The sequence below is a fragment of the Terrapene carolina genome, unplaced genomic scaffold (assembly GCF_002925995.2).
Source record: "Terrapene carolina triunguis isolate 2854851 unplaced genomic scaffold, T_m_triunguis-2.0 Scaffold51, whole genome shotgun sequence".
Classification (NCBI taxonomy): Eukaryota; Metazoa; Chordata; order Testudines; family Emydidae; genus Terrapene; species Terrapene triunguis.
The window spans coordinates 1,170,437-1,183,112 of record NW_020664402.1 but is presented as its reverse complement, the minus strand read 5'-3'; the positions used below and the strand labels follow the sequence as shown (position 1 = coordinate 1,183,112).

Here is a 12,676-nt window from a genome sequence, read left to right as displayed (position 1 = left end):
ATTCACTGCAGGGAGTGTCGGAGCGGTGGAGGCCACGGGCCTGCCCTGGTGGAACTGTGTGGGTCCTTGGGGCCCAGTTCAGCGAAGGGGTCATTCCCAGAAGACTGGGGACAGGATGGGCAGAAACTAGACGCTGGAACTCCATGACGCTTGTCTCTTGAAATGAGACGACAGCCTCCTAAGTGACTTAGGCTGTCCTTCAAACTAGGAGATCTCATCTTTCCCTCCTCACGACACATGCTCCGGCTTTTTCAACTCCCAGTCAACTTCTCAACCATGAATGAATTGGTCCGAATGAAGTACATGAAGAAGAGGCGACTGCTGCAAAAACTGGGCTAGCACTTCACCAAACTGGTTCCAGGTGCTTCACCAGTGACTTCCACCCGTTCAGTGGTGGGACTTTCCTTTAAAACACCAGCAGCCAATACGTGCTGCTTGCAGGGTTCACCTCCAGCCCGGAATTTTATGATGGTTGGCATGATTGATGGGTGATTCTTAGGTGCCATGTCAGAGCAGCATCTTCTTCTGCACTTACTCATCTCCCCGGGTAGGTTGGTTGGGAATATCGGCAAGAGCATGAATCGGAGTAAGTGCTTGATCCAGCCGCTTCTTTCCTGTCTGCAATTTACCTCTGTTGGTGGCTATTTCTTTCTTCAGCGTCTCTTGAAGGTCTTTCCGTATTTCCACACCAGCAGCAATACAGCAGCATCCTGCTGCAGTTTGTCCGAGGCAGGTTTCAGGATATCCAGCATCTCTTCTCCATTTCTCTTGTTGTTGGTTGGCTACTTTGGCTGGGAGAACTCCAGCTATTGTGTCACAATTTTCCTCACAAATGGCCATCAGAACAGGCCAGTTCTTAATCAACAGCTTCAAACAGTCAGCTGCTGAAAGCCCATTGTACACCTAGGGGGAGACTTCGTTTGGATCCTCCTGCTCTCTTCAGTGACGCTGAAGCAGAATGGTTGTTCTGGAAATATTGTGCAATTTCAACAACATTTTCCTTGATTCCTGGAGTTGAACTTAAGTCTTTGGCTAAAAGATGCATCACATGAGCCCTGCATCCACAGGTTATAAGTGTCAGGTTCCCTTCATTATCTTCTTCTAGATTTCTTCTCATCTTTGCTACATTGGCAGCATTGTCTGGGACAAAGCTACACACCTGACACTTGATTTTTTGTTCATGGTTTGTTATCACTCTTCCTGCTACTTTGCTGTACGGGCATTTCCTGATGTATCAGTTGTTTCTATAAGACAGCCAACTCCATCTTCTGTTGTCACACAATACCTATTATTGGATGATTTTGTACATTGCTTCACCCATCAAGACTCAGATTAACAAATTTCCCATCAATGGTTTTTGCGAACTGTTGAATTCCCTTCTCATGCGCTGTAGCCAGCAACTGTCCAGCAGCGGCTGTTCTGCTGGGTGGAGCAGCCTGCTCAGATGATTGAACCATGTCAATCAAATGTTTGTCCTGAACAAGACGAAAGGGAGAATTTGTTGCACAAATGAACCGAACAATCTTTGCATCTATGGAGTCTTGGTGGAATTTGCTGCTCCTGATTACAAACTCATCCATAGCTTTACTGGACAATGAAGGAAAGTTTGGTTTGTTGATTTTTTTAATCCAAGTAATTTACTGCCTGACGTACGTTTACTTGTAGCACTGCTGGTGGCACCAGCAGATGACTCTAAAGTTGTAGACATTGCAGATGATGGACGTTCATAACCATGTATGTCTATGCTAGACCCTGAAACAAAGTGGTAAAAAAGTCACTCTCGCTCACGGAGTATTGCGCCTTGCACTACTTTATAAAAAATGAGATTGTATGATAGATTCCTCCTACTGCAGCTGTTTGTACCACTGTTTAAATGATATTTATTCTAAATCCAGTTTTATAGGGAAAATAATAAATCATAAGGAATATCTCAATCTATTTAAACCCTTATCTCTAGCAACACACCAAACAGCTTGGAAAAAAATGTTAACATTCCTAGATGCCAAATAAACCTTTACTTTTAAATGGGAAATCGTCACCCAGGATGTTTGATTATATTGAGCTATAAAAAAAATAAACCTCAGAAGTCCCGCAGTAATTGATAAATCCTCTCACAACAAACTAACATGCCAGTTCTATTCTGAACACCAACATTTTGAAATTCCTATGTAAGTAATGCCCTCAAAACACAGCTGTCTGACAATAATCCAAGGTGTCCCTTGCAAGCACAGTAAGGCATGGTAGCTAGTCTTTGAGAACGGTGCAAAAATAAGTTTACTAACCAATTGATCCAGACCAGATCCAGATCAGACATGTTCACAAAGTTGTTCCCTCCTGAGGAGCATTTTTCACGGCGGTTCATTCTGCCAAGCAGGCCTTGCATCTCTTTGTGGCACTGTTCACATTTGTTACGTGTTCCCTTTTTACAGGGATTTCTTGAAAATATCCCCAAACAGGGTCTCTTTGACAACCTGCTGCCACTGCAGGTTTTTTTCTCCAGCTCCCAGGTGTTGAAATCGACCCTTCCTTGACAGCAGCCTTGCACGTCCTGCTTCTTCTTCCTTGCTATCTAACCCCTCCCGCCCCCCCCACCTTTGCCCCCAGAAACGCAAAAGAACGAACGTGACTCCAAGACTCCTGCTGGTGTGACCCACGTGCCAGTGGTGCTGCAGTATCTGGAGTCAGACAGGGAGGCTGGCACGGAAATGAATGGATTTTGGTGTGTTTGCGTCTCTGTCCGTGTACGCTCACAAGGAGATGGAGCAAGGCTCTTTACGCAAAGGGCCCAGATCCACCCAGAAGCAAGAGCTGGAAGTTACCGGCAGATCCGTGTTTTTCCATGAGCTGGAGAGTGCGTTTCCATGGTTGTCATAATGTGAGAACGGAGCTAGTCCGACCAGAAGCTATAAACCAGGAGTTTGCCCAGGTAGGCTCAGAGGATGATCCCAATGACACCTGATGGTGTCTGCTGGAGTCAGAGGCCAGGTCTCAACACCTGTGATGACTTTGCCAGTCTCTTGCGCCCACTTGCACAGTCCCAGGTCACCTTAATACTGCACAGGACCTAGTGTGCCTTATTTACAAAGCTTGGCCTCCAAACTTAGGTGTCTTGCCCCTGATTCTTTTTTTCTAGAGACAAGCAGCTGTTGGCGCAGAGGTTTTGCTGGAGGCGCATGGATTCAGCCAATTTATTTGTATTGAAATGTTTGAAGAGATTATAACGAGCGTTAGCCCTGAACATATTTCGTATGACATTTAGATTGCCTTTGAAACAGGTGTATTTTTAAAAAGAAAAACTTATTGTCATTTCAATAAAATCCAAAAATGTATTTAAATAAAAAAATCCGATTTCTGCCCCCCCCCATCAATTTTTCCCACTCTGCCCGGCTGCAGTGTCCCCGGCTCCGTCCGCATTGACCCACCACTGAGCGCCCTGCCTGGGCCGGGCACCGGTGCCTGCTGGCCAGGGCTGGCTCTAGGATTTTTGCCGCCCAAAGCGAAAACAATTTTGGCCACACCCCCCCCCCCCCCGTTCTACCCACCCCCCCCCCCCCCCCCTCCCACCCCCCGCCTCCTCCCCCCAGACTCTCAAGCCTAGGAGGGAGGGGGAGAAGCGGCGCCCGCGTTTGAGAGCCTGGGAGGGAGGGGGAGACCCCGAGCGGCCGCGGCGCGCGAAACAGCTGATTCGTGCGCCGCTGCTCCCCCTCCCTCCCAGGCTTGAGAGCCTGGGAGGGAGGGCGAGTAGCGGCGCGCGAGCGGCAGCAGCAGCGGAGGTGAGCTAGGGCGGCCGGGGCACATTTTTAGGGGCGGCATTCTGGCGCCGGCCATGCAGCCCCTAAAAATGTGCCGCCCCAAGCACCACTTGTTTTGCTGGTGCCTAGAGCCGGCCCTGCTGCTAGCTCAGAGGATGCTCTGTAGCTGGGGGTGGGGGGAAGGATCTTCCTGGCCCAGGCCCTGCAGAGGTACCGAAACGCCCCCCAGCTCCTAAAAAAGTGCCAGAACGGTGTTCTGGAGCATTCCGACGCTGTAACAAACGCTGGAGGGAGATTAAACCTCCTTCGTCAGGCTTAGGACAGCCTGGCTCTCAGTCCCTCATGCTGGGGAGGTCAGGCAGGCTTCCCCATTGCTATTTTTAGCGCACTGGTCTGGGCCCTGCTGGTCTGTCTACTTGTGCTTGAGCCTCGCTCCCAGCTGCAGGGGAGACAGGCCCAGAGGGATGGTCTGTCCCAAAGCCCAGCCTCCGTGCGGGCTGAGCGAGCATGGTCGGCTGCGTCAGACACAAACTCCCAGAATACGGGGAAGGCAAACGAGGATTCGCTGGGAGAGCGGCAGCGCCAGGCACTTCAGAGAAAGGTCTAAATCCCCGGCAGTAGCAGCTGGGGGTAGCTGCCTCCAGGCAGGTCTCTTCCGGGCCTCTATGGGGACGTCTACACTGCAAAAATACACCCGTGGCAGCGAGTCTCAGACTCGGGCTCACGAGGCTTGTGCTACAGCGTTAAAAATCCCCTGAGATTAGTCCCCAAAGGGTTATTTATATCCCGCTTTATGCACTCTGGCTGAGCTGTCGCTCCTGTTAGCACCAGCGTTGTTTCTTTCTTACAGCATTCAACATTGTTGCAACTCATGCTCTCCCTTGCACCTGCCCGGATAGTGAAGTAGTGAGGCCAGTGGGCTGCTGCAGCCGAGTGCGGACTCTCATTCTGGTTGTGCGCGCGGCTCGCGCTGAGCTCGCCTGCATGTTTAACACACTGTAGTGCGCAGTGATGTAGCTGTGTCGGTCCCAGGATATTAGAGAGAAGGTGGGTGAGGTCAGAGCTTTTAACGCCGTTACCTCCCCCACTTGTTTCCCTAATACCTCGTCCGCATTGTGTTACGGAAACCCAAGCAGGCGCACGGGTTATCGGGCAGCTTGATGACTCCAAGTGTAGGAGCCCTGGCTTAGAGAGCCGCAGATGAAGGATGCTAGATCCATAGAAAGAACTGTAATACAGTCCATGAAATCACCTGGCTTCCTGGAGTACTGGTCCACCTATTCATCACTGGCTGTGGACTAGGGCACCCAAGTGAAGCAGGTTTTTCAAAGACTGGCTCATAAGTCAGGAGAGCTGAATGCAGGTTGCATGGGAAGCCTTCAAGCTGACATCTCCTAACCCTTGAGTGTTTTGACTTTGCAGCCTGAACATTCTGTTAATGTTAGATGTCGACAGGGTAATTTCTGATGGTTTTTAAAACTGTAGCAAAACCCAGCAGTTCATCCTGTGGAACTATATTGTCTCCCTACATGGGCCACCAGTGGGTCTGGGGTCATTATGTCTACAGACTTCTGCCACCTGAGCTAACTGAGTAACTGGCAGGAGTAGTAGGCTGTTATCTTCTATGCGGGCCTGCCACTAGAGAGGGATAAGACACACACACTTTGCCGGGGGGCTTCATGACTATTTTCTAGACAGCAGAGGAATGGGGAGACTCAGGACTCCTGGGTTCCATTCCAGGCTCTGCTGGGGAGTGTCTCTAGTGGGGACAGACTCTTCTGCTCCCATCCAGCTCTAACCTCTCCCTGTCCTCTTCCGCTGCTGTCCTGCCCCATCCTACATCTCCTGTTCACCCTCCCCCATTCCTCCCCCTCGGCATTGTGGCCTGCAGCAGGAATTGCTGAATGCATGGGACAGACAGTCTCCCTGATCCCAGCACCACAGCAGCCCCAGCCTCTAGGAGTCCTGCTCAGCCCCTGCAGCCCTGGGATGGAGCATGCTCATTCGCACTGTGGGGATGGAGCAAGCAACATCTGGTCACATGTGAGGGGATGGAGCGTGCTCAGTGCAGATGGAATCTTTGGAGAATTTAGCTGCCAAACTCTAACAAGTCTCCATTGAGCATGTGTGAACTGAGATTTTAGGGGCTCATCAAATGGCCAACTTTAGGTGAATTTTCATGGGGATGGCAAAAGGCACCTCACTGATCCCAGAGCAATCTCCCACCTGCCAAATTTCAAGTTCTTCCTCCAAAGCATGGAGGTGTTAGAGCTTCTCAACAAAAGGGCTACAAGATATTTTTAACACGTGCAAAGCCATGTATTTCCCCCCAGCCTCGGTCTTGGAAACAGCAGAACCATTTTAACCGAAACTTTCCAAATCAGTTCAGCCTGTGGCAGACCCTGGCCTGGAAAATTTCATCCCTGAAAGTTTAAGTTCGCAAAGTTATACATAACTGAAAACAGAGGTTCATAATGGGAAGTATCAGACCACCTTAATAATAGGTGTCGCTGCTTGTTCCACCTAAAAAAGCTCCAGTGGGAATTCCTACACATCACCCATTTTACACAAACCCTTATCCCTTAGATCTGCTCTGTCCAACAATCTCAGATATAATCTATGTTTGTTTTATTTGCCTGTGCAGCACCTAATCTCGGACCAGGGCTCCTAGGTGCTACCAGAAAATATCTTTGGGTGAGGCTGGTGCGGGGAAAGCCAGTGCCTGTGCCATCCCTGGGGACAGAGGCTGTTAGCAGTGCCGCCAATACCAAGGGAGCACAAATCCCGAGCCAGGCTAAACAAATCATGAGTTTTTTTTTATTTGCTTTCTGGGGTTTGAGCCATTGGGGTCATGTTGGGGGTCACATTATCTCCCCAACCACGAGAGACAGAAACTTACTTACTTTTTAATAAAATGCCAGCAGAGATTCTCTTGTCATCCCGCGACTCTGGGAGCTGGGGCTTGTAGGAAAACAGCCAATATCGCGAGCCCCGTGATGGAATCACAGGCGTCGGTGACCCTAGTTTGGGCTCTAGGAATCTCACTTGTTAGCAGCCCAAAGTTTGCTAAAAATCTCATTGATCCCTGGAGTCTAAGGCCGGGAGATGGTGCGATGCGTCTGGTGCCTGCAGGACCCCGGCCAGAGAACATCCCCCGGGGGTCCTGCACACAGCCCGATCTCTCGGGGCTGAGCCAGTGCGTGTAACCAGCTGCGGTACATGGCCCCTAAGTAATACCAGGCCTCCCCTGGCCTGCCCGGGGCTGGCTTTGTCTCTCGGCAGGGCACGGCGGGTTGAACCAGCTGGGCGGGGCCTTCGTGAACGGCCGCCCGCTGCCGGAAGTGGTCAGGCAGCGCATTGTGGACCTGGCCCACCAGGGCGTGCGGCCCTGCGACATCTCCCGCCAGCTGCGAGTCAGCCACGGCTGTGTCAGCAAAATCCTGGGCAGGTAAGCGCAGAAGCGGGAGCCCTTTGCTGGCTGGCGGTGGAGCCGGGACGGGGCCTCACAGTCTCCCGGCCAGCCACACCTGCCTTCCCAGCAGACCCCAGCAGAGTTCCCCCAGCTTGCCCTCCATGGGAGGAGCCAGGCCAGGAGCTGTTACAGGCTGGCACAGCTTGCCGTCCAGTCTGGGAACGGTCCCGCTGCAGAGACCCCGGCCAGGGTAACTAGGGCCTGTCTGGGCAGAGCTAAGGGGACGCAAAGGCTGGTCTAGTGGCTAGGGCACTGTCTGGCACTCAAGAGCCCGGGGTTCAATTCCTGGCTCTGCCCCGGATCCTCTGTGACCTTGGGCCTCTCCCTGTATTTCTGCATGCCTCAGTTTCCCATCTGTTAATGAAGACAATGATCTCGGGGCCTGCGCTTGGCTGGGGTCCTCTCGAGCAGGCAGCTCTCGGCATGGCGGGACAGGACTCTCTGCTCAAATAGCTGCAGAAACTACAGTCCCTGGCGGCTCGGTGCCATCCCTGCGCCTGGCTCCCAGCAAGTCTAGTTGGCTGGTGCAGAGTGGCTGGGAAACGCTCACCCCACACGGGAGCTAGCGGTTCCTGCTGCCAGTGGTGGGCTCTGGGTGGATGGTGCCAGGAGTTTGGTAGTATGGGTTCTTCACTCCAATATTCAGTGCATCCCCTGCCACTGGTTAGTCTCTGAAGTGCACGTGAGTTACTGTGCAGCACGCCCTAGGCTGGGCACAGTCCTGCAGGGCTGGGGAGGGGCTGTATGGGGAGGGTCATTTATCTGCAATAAGTAATTTGACCAGCCCAGGGTCCCAGAATAGCACCAGACACCACTGTGATGGGCACAGTAGGAACGGATGGCTGGAGGAAGCGGGACATGCCTGACCAGGTAACAGCTTGATATAGTTCCCTGAGGCTGGACACCCCCTGACTATTTACAAAGACCCCATCTGAGACTGGGGTGATGCCCTGTTCCCTCTCTGTGCCTCGGTTTCCCCATCTGGGGCTAAAGTACTTTGCGATGCCCCACAGGCAACTCAGTGAGCTGGGAGGAACCAGCTGTTTATTTCACTCCGAGCGATCGCGGTGCTGTGCTGAAAGACGAGCCCCTGGCTCACGCCATAGGGAGGGTATCACAGCATAGCCCCCCAAGCACTCATACCCCAGCTGTACCCGCCATCCCCTTCCCTCGGTTTACCCGGTAACCCTCTTGCTTTCTCTATTGGAGTAGGTACTACGAGACCGGCAGCATCCGGCCCGGCGTGATTGGAGGCTCCAAGCCCAAGGTGGCCACCCCCAAGGTGGTGGAGAAGATCGGGGACTACAAGCGGCAGAACCCCACCATGTTCGCGTGGGAGATCCGTGACCGCCTGCTGGCCGAGGGCGTCTGCGACAACGACACTGTGCCCAGCGTCAGCTCCATTAACAGGTCGGAGCCGGGGGACCCCATCTCCCCTAGATGTAGCCAGTCCTGTCCCCTCCCATCTCCCAGGAACCCCTCCTATCCATCGGGGCTCTCCCACTCTCATTTAGCTGGGACCCCCATCCCTTGGGAAGGGCAGGGAGGTGCCCGACATGGGCCTGGTGGGGTTATTAGGCCTTGGTACCACTTAAATCCCACAAGGCCTGGACACCATTTCAGTCCTGATTCCTGTGAGATTTGGGGGACTCCCTTTCCCCTCTCTGTGCCTCAGTTTCCCAATCCGGAACATGGGGCTAAAGTACTTTGTGATGCCCCTCAGGCAAAGCGGGACTGAAGTGGTACCTAGGACTTTGCCCAGGGATGAATCTCCCCTCAATCTGTGCTAGAAACCACTCACCGAAGTCCAGGGGACCTGCCTCCAGCTTCCTCCCAGACAGGTGTCGGTCCAGCCAGTCTGTGCCGGAGCAGCCCCGATTCTCACACTGGACACGCCCATGCCCAGGGCCTGCCATTTAATTTCTCTGATGCCCTTTCTCCCCGTCAGAATCATCCGGACCAAAGTCCAGCAGCCATTCAACCTCCCGATGGACAACTGCGTGGCCTCCAAAGCTCTGAGCCCTGGGCACAGCCTGAGTGAGTTCTGGGGCAGGGTCTCGTATGGGGGCTGGGTGTTATAGTGGCTGATTCCCAGGGCCGCACAAGGTCTGTCTCTAGAGCGTTAGCGGGGCGGGGACGGAGCCCACAGATCTCAAAAGCACCCGCCGCTCAGTCGGCCCCTCTGTTGGCTTCCAGGCAGTAGCAGAGCTGGGCAAAGAGTGGAGTTTGTCAAAAATCTCTGGCCATTTGGAAAAGTTCAAAGAACTCGTCTGGAGTTAAATGAAACATTTTGGTTTTGAGCCATTTTGAAGCAAAATATCAGTTCAACCCCCGCCTCCCCCCCCCACACCCCCCCCCCCCCCCCCCCCCATTTTTTTCCCCCCCCCCCCCCCCAACAAGCATTTCAATGGCGAAATGTTTCGGTGGCCCGGAATCCACATTTGTTCCTCCCTCCCCCAAAAAAGTGTTGTCCAAAATATTTCTCCCAGCTCTACTCATGTGCTCTGTGTGGCCCAGTCCCTAGATCGGCACAGTTGGCCATGCTGGGTGGGCTACAGAAATATGGAACTAGCCCTCGTGCCCAGGCCTGGTGGGAAATTTTCCACCTAAACAATGGAAACTTGAATTTTCAACAAAACGGAATTTTTCATGAAAAGTGTCAGTTTCCTGCAGAAAAATCTTGATTTTTTTTCCCATAAAAAACCCCAAATGCTCCCAAACTGAAATGTTTCAATTCAAAATGTCACCATTGTGCCTCATGGGAACTGTAGTTCGTTGCCCCATATCACTGTTCCCCTCTATGGACTGGGCTCCCTGGCTGGGGACATCTTCCATTATGCACCATAGCCAGGGACTCTGCTTCCGTGGTGCATCATGGGAGATGTAGTCTCACTAGGGATCCTGGCCTATGTGTGGTGTGACACAAGGCACCCAAACTACAACTCCCAGAAGGCACTGCAGCGGCACTGCCAAATAAATTTTTTTCTGTTTTTTCCTGAAAATTTTCAGTATTTAAATTTCCACCCAAAAAATTGAAAATTTCTGTGGAAAACGCCCTCCATTTCTGACCACCCTATGCCATTGCCCCCAGGCAGGGAAACGGGCACAGAGAAGGGATGGGTCACACAGCCAGCTGGCATCAGGCTTGGAGCTCCCAGAGTCCCCGGTGCGCCAGGGACATCTGCAAGGGATGATTCCTCTGGGTCGCCTGGGACACCCAGCCTTGCCCCGTCCTCGGGGCGGGTTGCACGACCCAGCACCATGGGGTGAGGTGCCCCGGCGTCGTGCCCGCCCTATCTCCTGGCGCTCGCGCCAAGGCTTATTGACCCGGGGGTGTGTGTTTTCAGTCCCCAGCTCGGCCGTGACCCCCCCGGAGTCACCCCAGTCGGACTCGCTGGGCTCCACCTACTCCATCAGCGGGCTCCTGGGCATCGCCCAGGCCAGCAGCGACAACAAGAGGAAGATGGACGACAGTGAGTGGGGGTGGGACAGTGCCAGGGGGCAGGGTTCTCTGGGGCCGGGCTGGCAGCAGATGGGGACAGAGGGGTCCAGCCTCCGATGCCGGGGGGGTGGGTGCGAATGCCCCGTGATGGCGACAGAGACCTAGCCAGGGCTGCTCCTACCAGCCCCCCAAGGGGAGGCGGCGCTGAGACTGGCTGGGCCCAGGGCAGCTCCCATGTGGCTCCAGAGCGGCTGCCTCCAGTCCCATGGAGGCTGGTGTCAGTGTCCCGTGCCCGGCCCAGGGGCCCAGCAGGCAGTGATGCCCTCTGCGGTGCCATCATGCTGCCGTGTGGTGCCTGGGCATACCTGGGGCAGCTGGGCCAGGCCTGGAGGAGCTATGGGCTGGCAGTGAAGGGCCGGTCGGGGATCGGGCCGTGCCAGTGGCCAGGAGGCTGGTCGGGGATCGGGCCGTGCCCGTGGCTGGTTGTGTGGGGACCAGTCGAGGATCAGGCCATGCCCGTGGCTGGGGGGTTGGTCAGGGATCGGGCCGTGCCCGTGGCTGGTTGTGGGATCGGGCCATGCCCGTGGCTGGAGGGACCGGTCGGGGATCAGGCCATGCCCGTGGCTGGGGGGTCGGTCGGGGATCGGGCCGTGCCCGTGGCTGGTTGTGGGGGGACCGGTCGTGGATCGGGCCATGCCCGTGGCTGGTTGTGGGATTGGGCCATGCACATGCCTTGGATGGGAGTCTCATGGCTGCTCTGCCCAGCAGGCGACCCAGAGAGCTGCCGGCTCAGGATGGACACCCAGAGCAGCGCCAGCGCCGCCCGCAAGCACCTGCGCTCCGAAGCCTTCGGCCAGCCCCCCCTGGAGCCACTGGAGTGCCCCTTCGAGCGGCAGCACTACCCTGAGGCCTACGCCTCCCCCAGCCATGCCAAGGGCGAGCAGGTCTGGGCCGTGCCCACCGCTCTGGGGGATGAGCAGTATTGGGAGGTCCCAGCGGGGTGGTGAGCAGTATTGGGGAGGCCCCTGGGGAGCAGTACTGTGGGTTTCCCAGTGGGGGGGAGCAGTATTGGGGGTCCCAGTGGGGAGATGAGCAGTATTGGGGATCCCAGTGGGAGGTGAGCAGTATTGGGGGCTTTCCCATAGGGGGTGAGCATATTGGGGGTATCCCAGTGGGGGGAGTGAGAAGTATTGGGGGGTTTCCCAGTGGGGGGGAGCAGTACAGGGGGTTTCAGCAGGGGTGAGCAGTACTGGGGGGGTCCCCTCAGGGGGTGAGTAGAACTGCGGGTCCCAGTGGTGGGCGAGCAGTATTGGAGGGGTTTCCCAGCAGGGGGCTGAACAGTACTGGGGGTCCCAGTGGGGGGGTGAGAAATATTGGGGGTTCTCAGGGGGGCTGAGCAGTACTGGGGGTCCCAGCAGGGGGGATGACCAGTATTGGGGAGTCCCCTGGGGGGTGAGCAGTATGAGGGTCTTAGGAGAACTCGGGGGGCTGAGCCTTACCAGGGGTCACTGACCTTTCTGTTGCCCCCTCGCCCAGGGTCTCTACCCGCTGCCCCTGCTGAGCAGTGCGCTGGACGACGGGAAAGCTGCGCTGACCGCCTCCAACACGTCACTCGGCCGCGGCCTGGCCGCCCCCCAGCCGTACGCGGCCGTGACGGGTAAGGGCTGACCCTCAAGGCTTGCCCCCCACAGCCGGGGGAGTCTAGGGAAGGCTGGGGCTGGCGTGGGGAGATGCCAGAGGGTCAGGGCCAGGGGCCACAAGGCCAGCACCCGCTGGGACCCTGCTGTCTGGGGGAGCCTGCAGGAGGTTCTCCCAACTCAGCCCCTCCCTACAGACCCAGCCCCCCGCCCAGCACCTGCCAGGGAAATGAACCTCTGGGGAAGACAAATAGGGAGATGGAATTTCTGTTGGGACCCTACTCCTGCTCCCGACAGCACAGCCCTGCCCCCACTGCGCACACACGGTGACCCCCACTGCACAGCCTGTCCCCACACTGCACAGCCCTGCCCC

At 55.3% G+C, this 12,676-nt stretch overlaps 1 protein-coding gene across 1 annotated transcript in view; it reads left to right on the top strand.

The window, feature by feature from the left end:
* Positions 1 to 2,709: 2,709 nt before the first annotated feature.
* Positions 2,710 to 12,676, top strand: part of LOC113407682 (paired box protein Pax-8-like) — a 17,043-nt gene continuing 7,076 nt past the window's right edge. The window contains exons 1-7 of the mRNA XM_029912634.1: positions 2,710 to 2,851; positions 6,984 to 7,200; positions 8,437 to 8,634; positions 9,173 to 9,261; positions 10,572 to 10,697; positions 11,435 to 11,610; positions 12,203 to 12,323. Coding sequence (XP_029768494.1) covers positions 2,710 to 2,851; positions 6,984 to 7,200; positions 8,437 to 8,634; positions 9,173 to 9,261; positions 10,572 to 10,697; positions 11,435 to 11,610; positions 12,203 to 12,323 — 1,069 coding nt within the window. The remainder of the gene's footprint in view (positions 2,852 to 6,983; positions 7,201 to 8,436; positions 8,635 to 9,172; positions 9,262 to 10,571; positions 10,698 to 11,434; positions 11,611 to 12,202; positions 12,324 to 12,676) is intronic.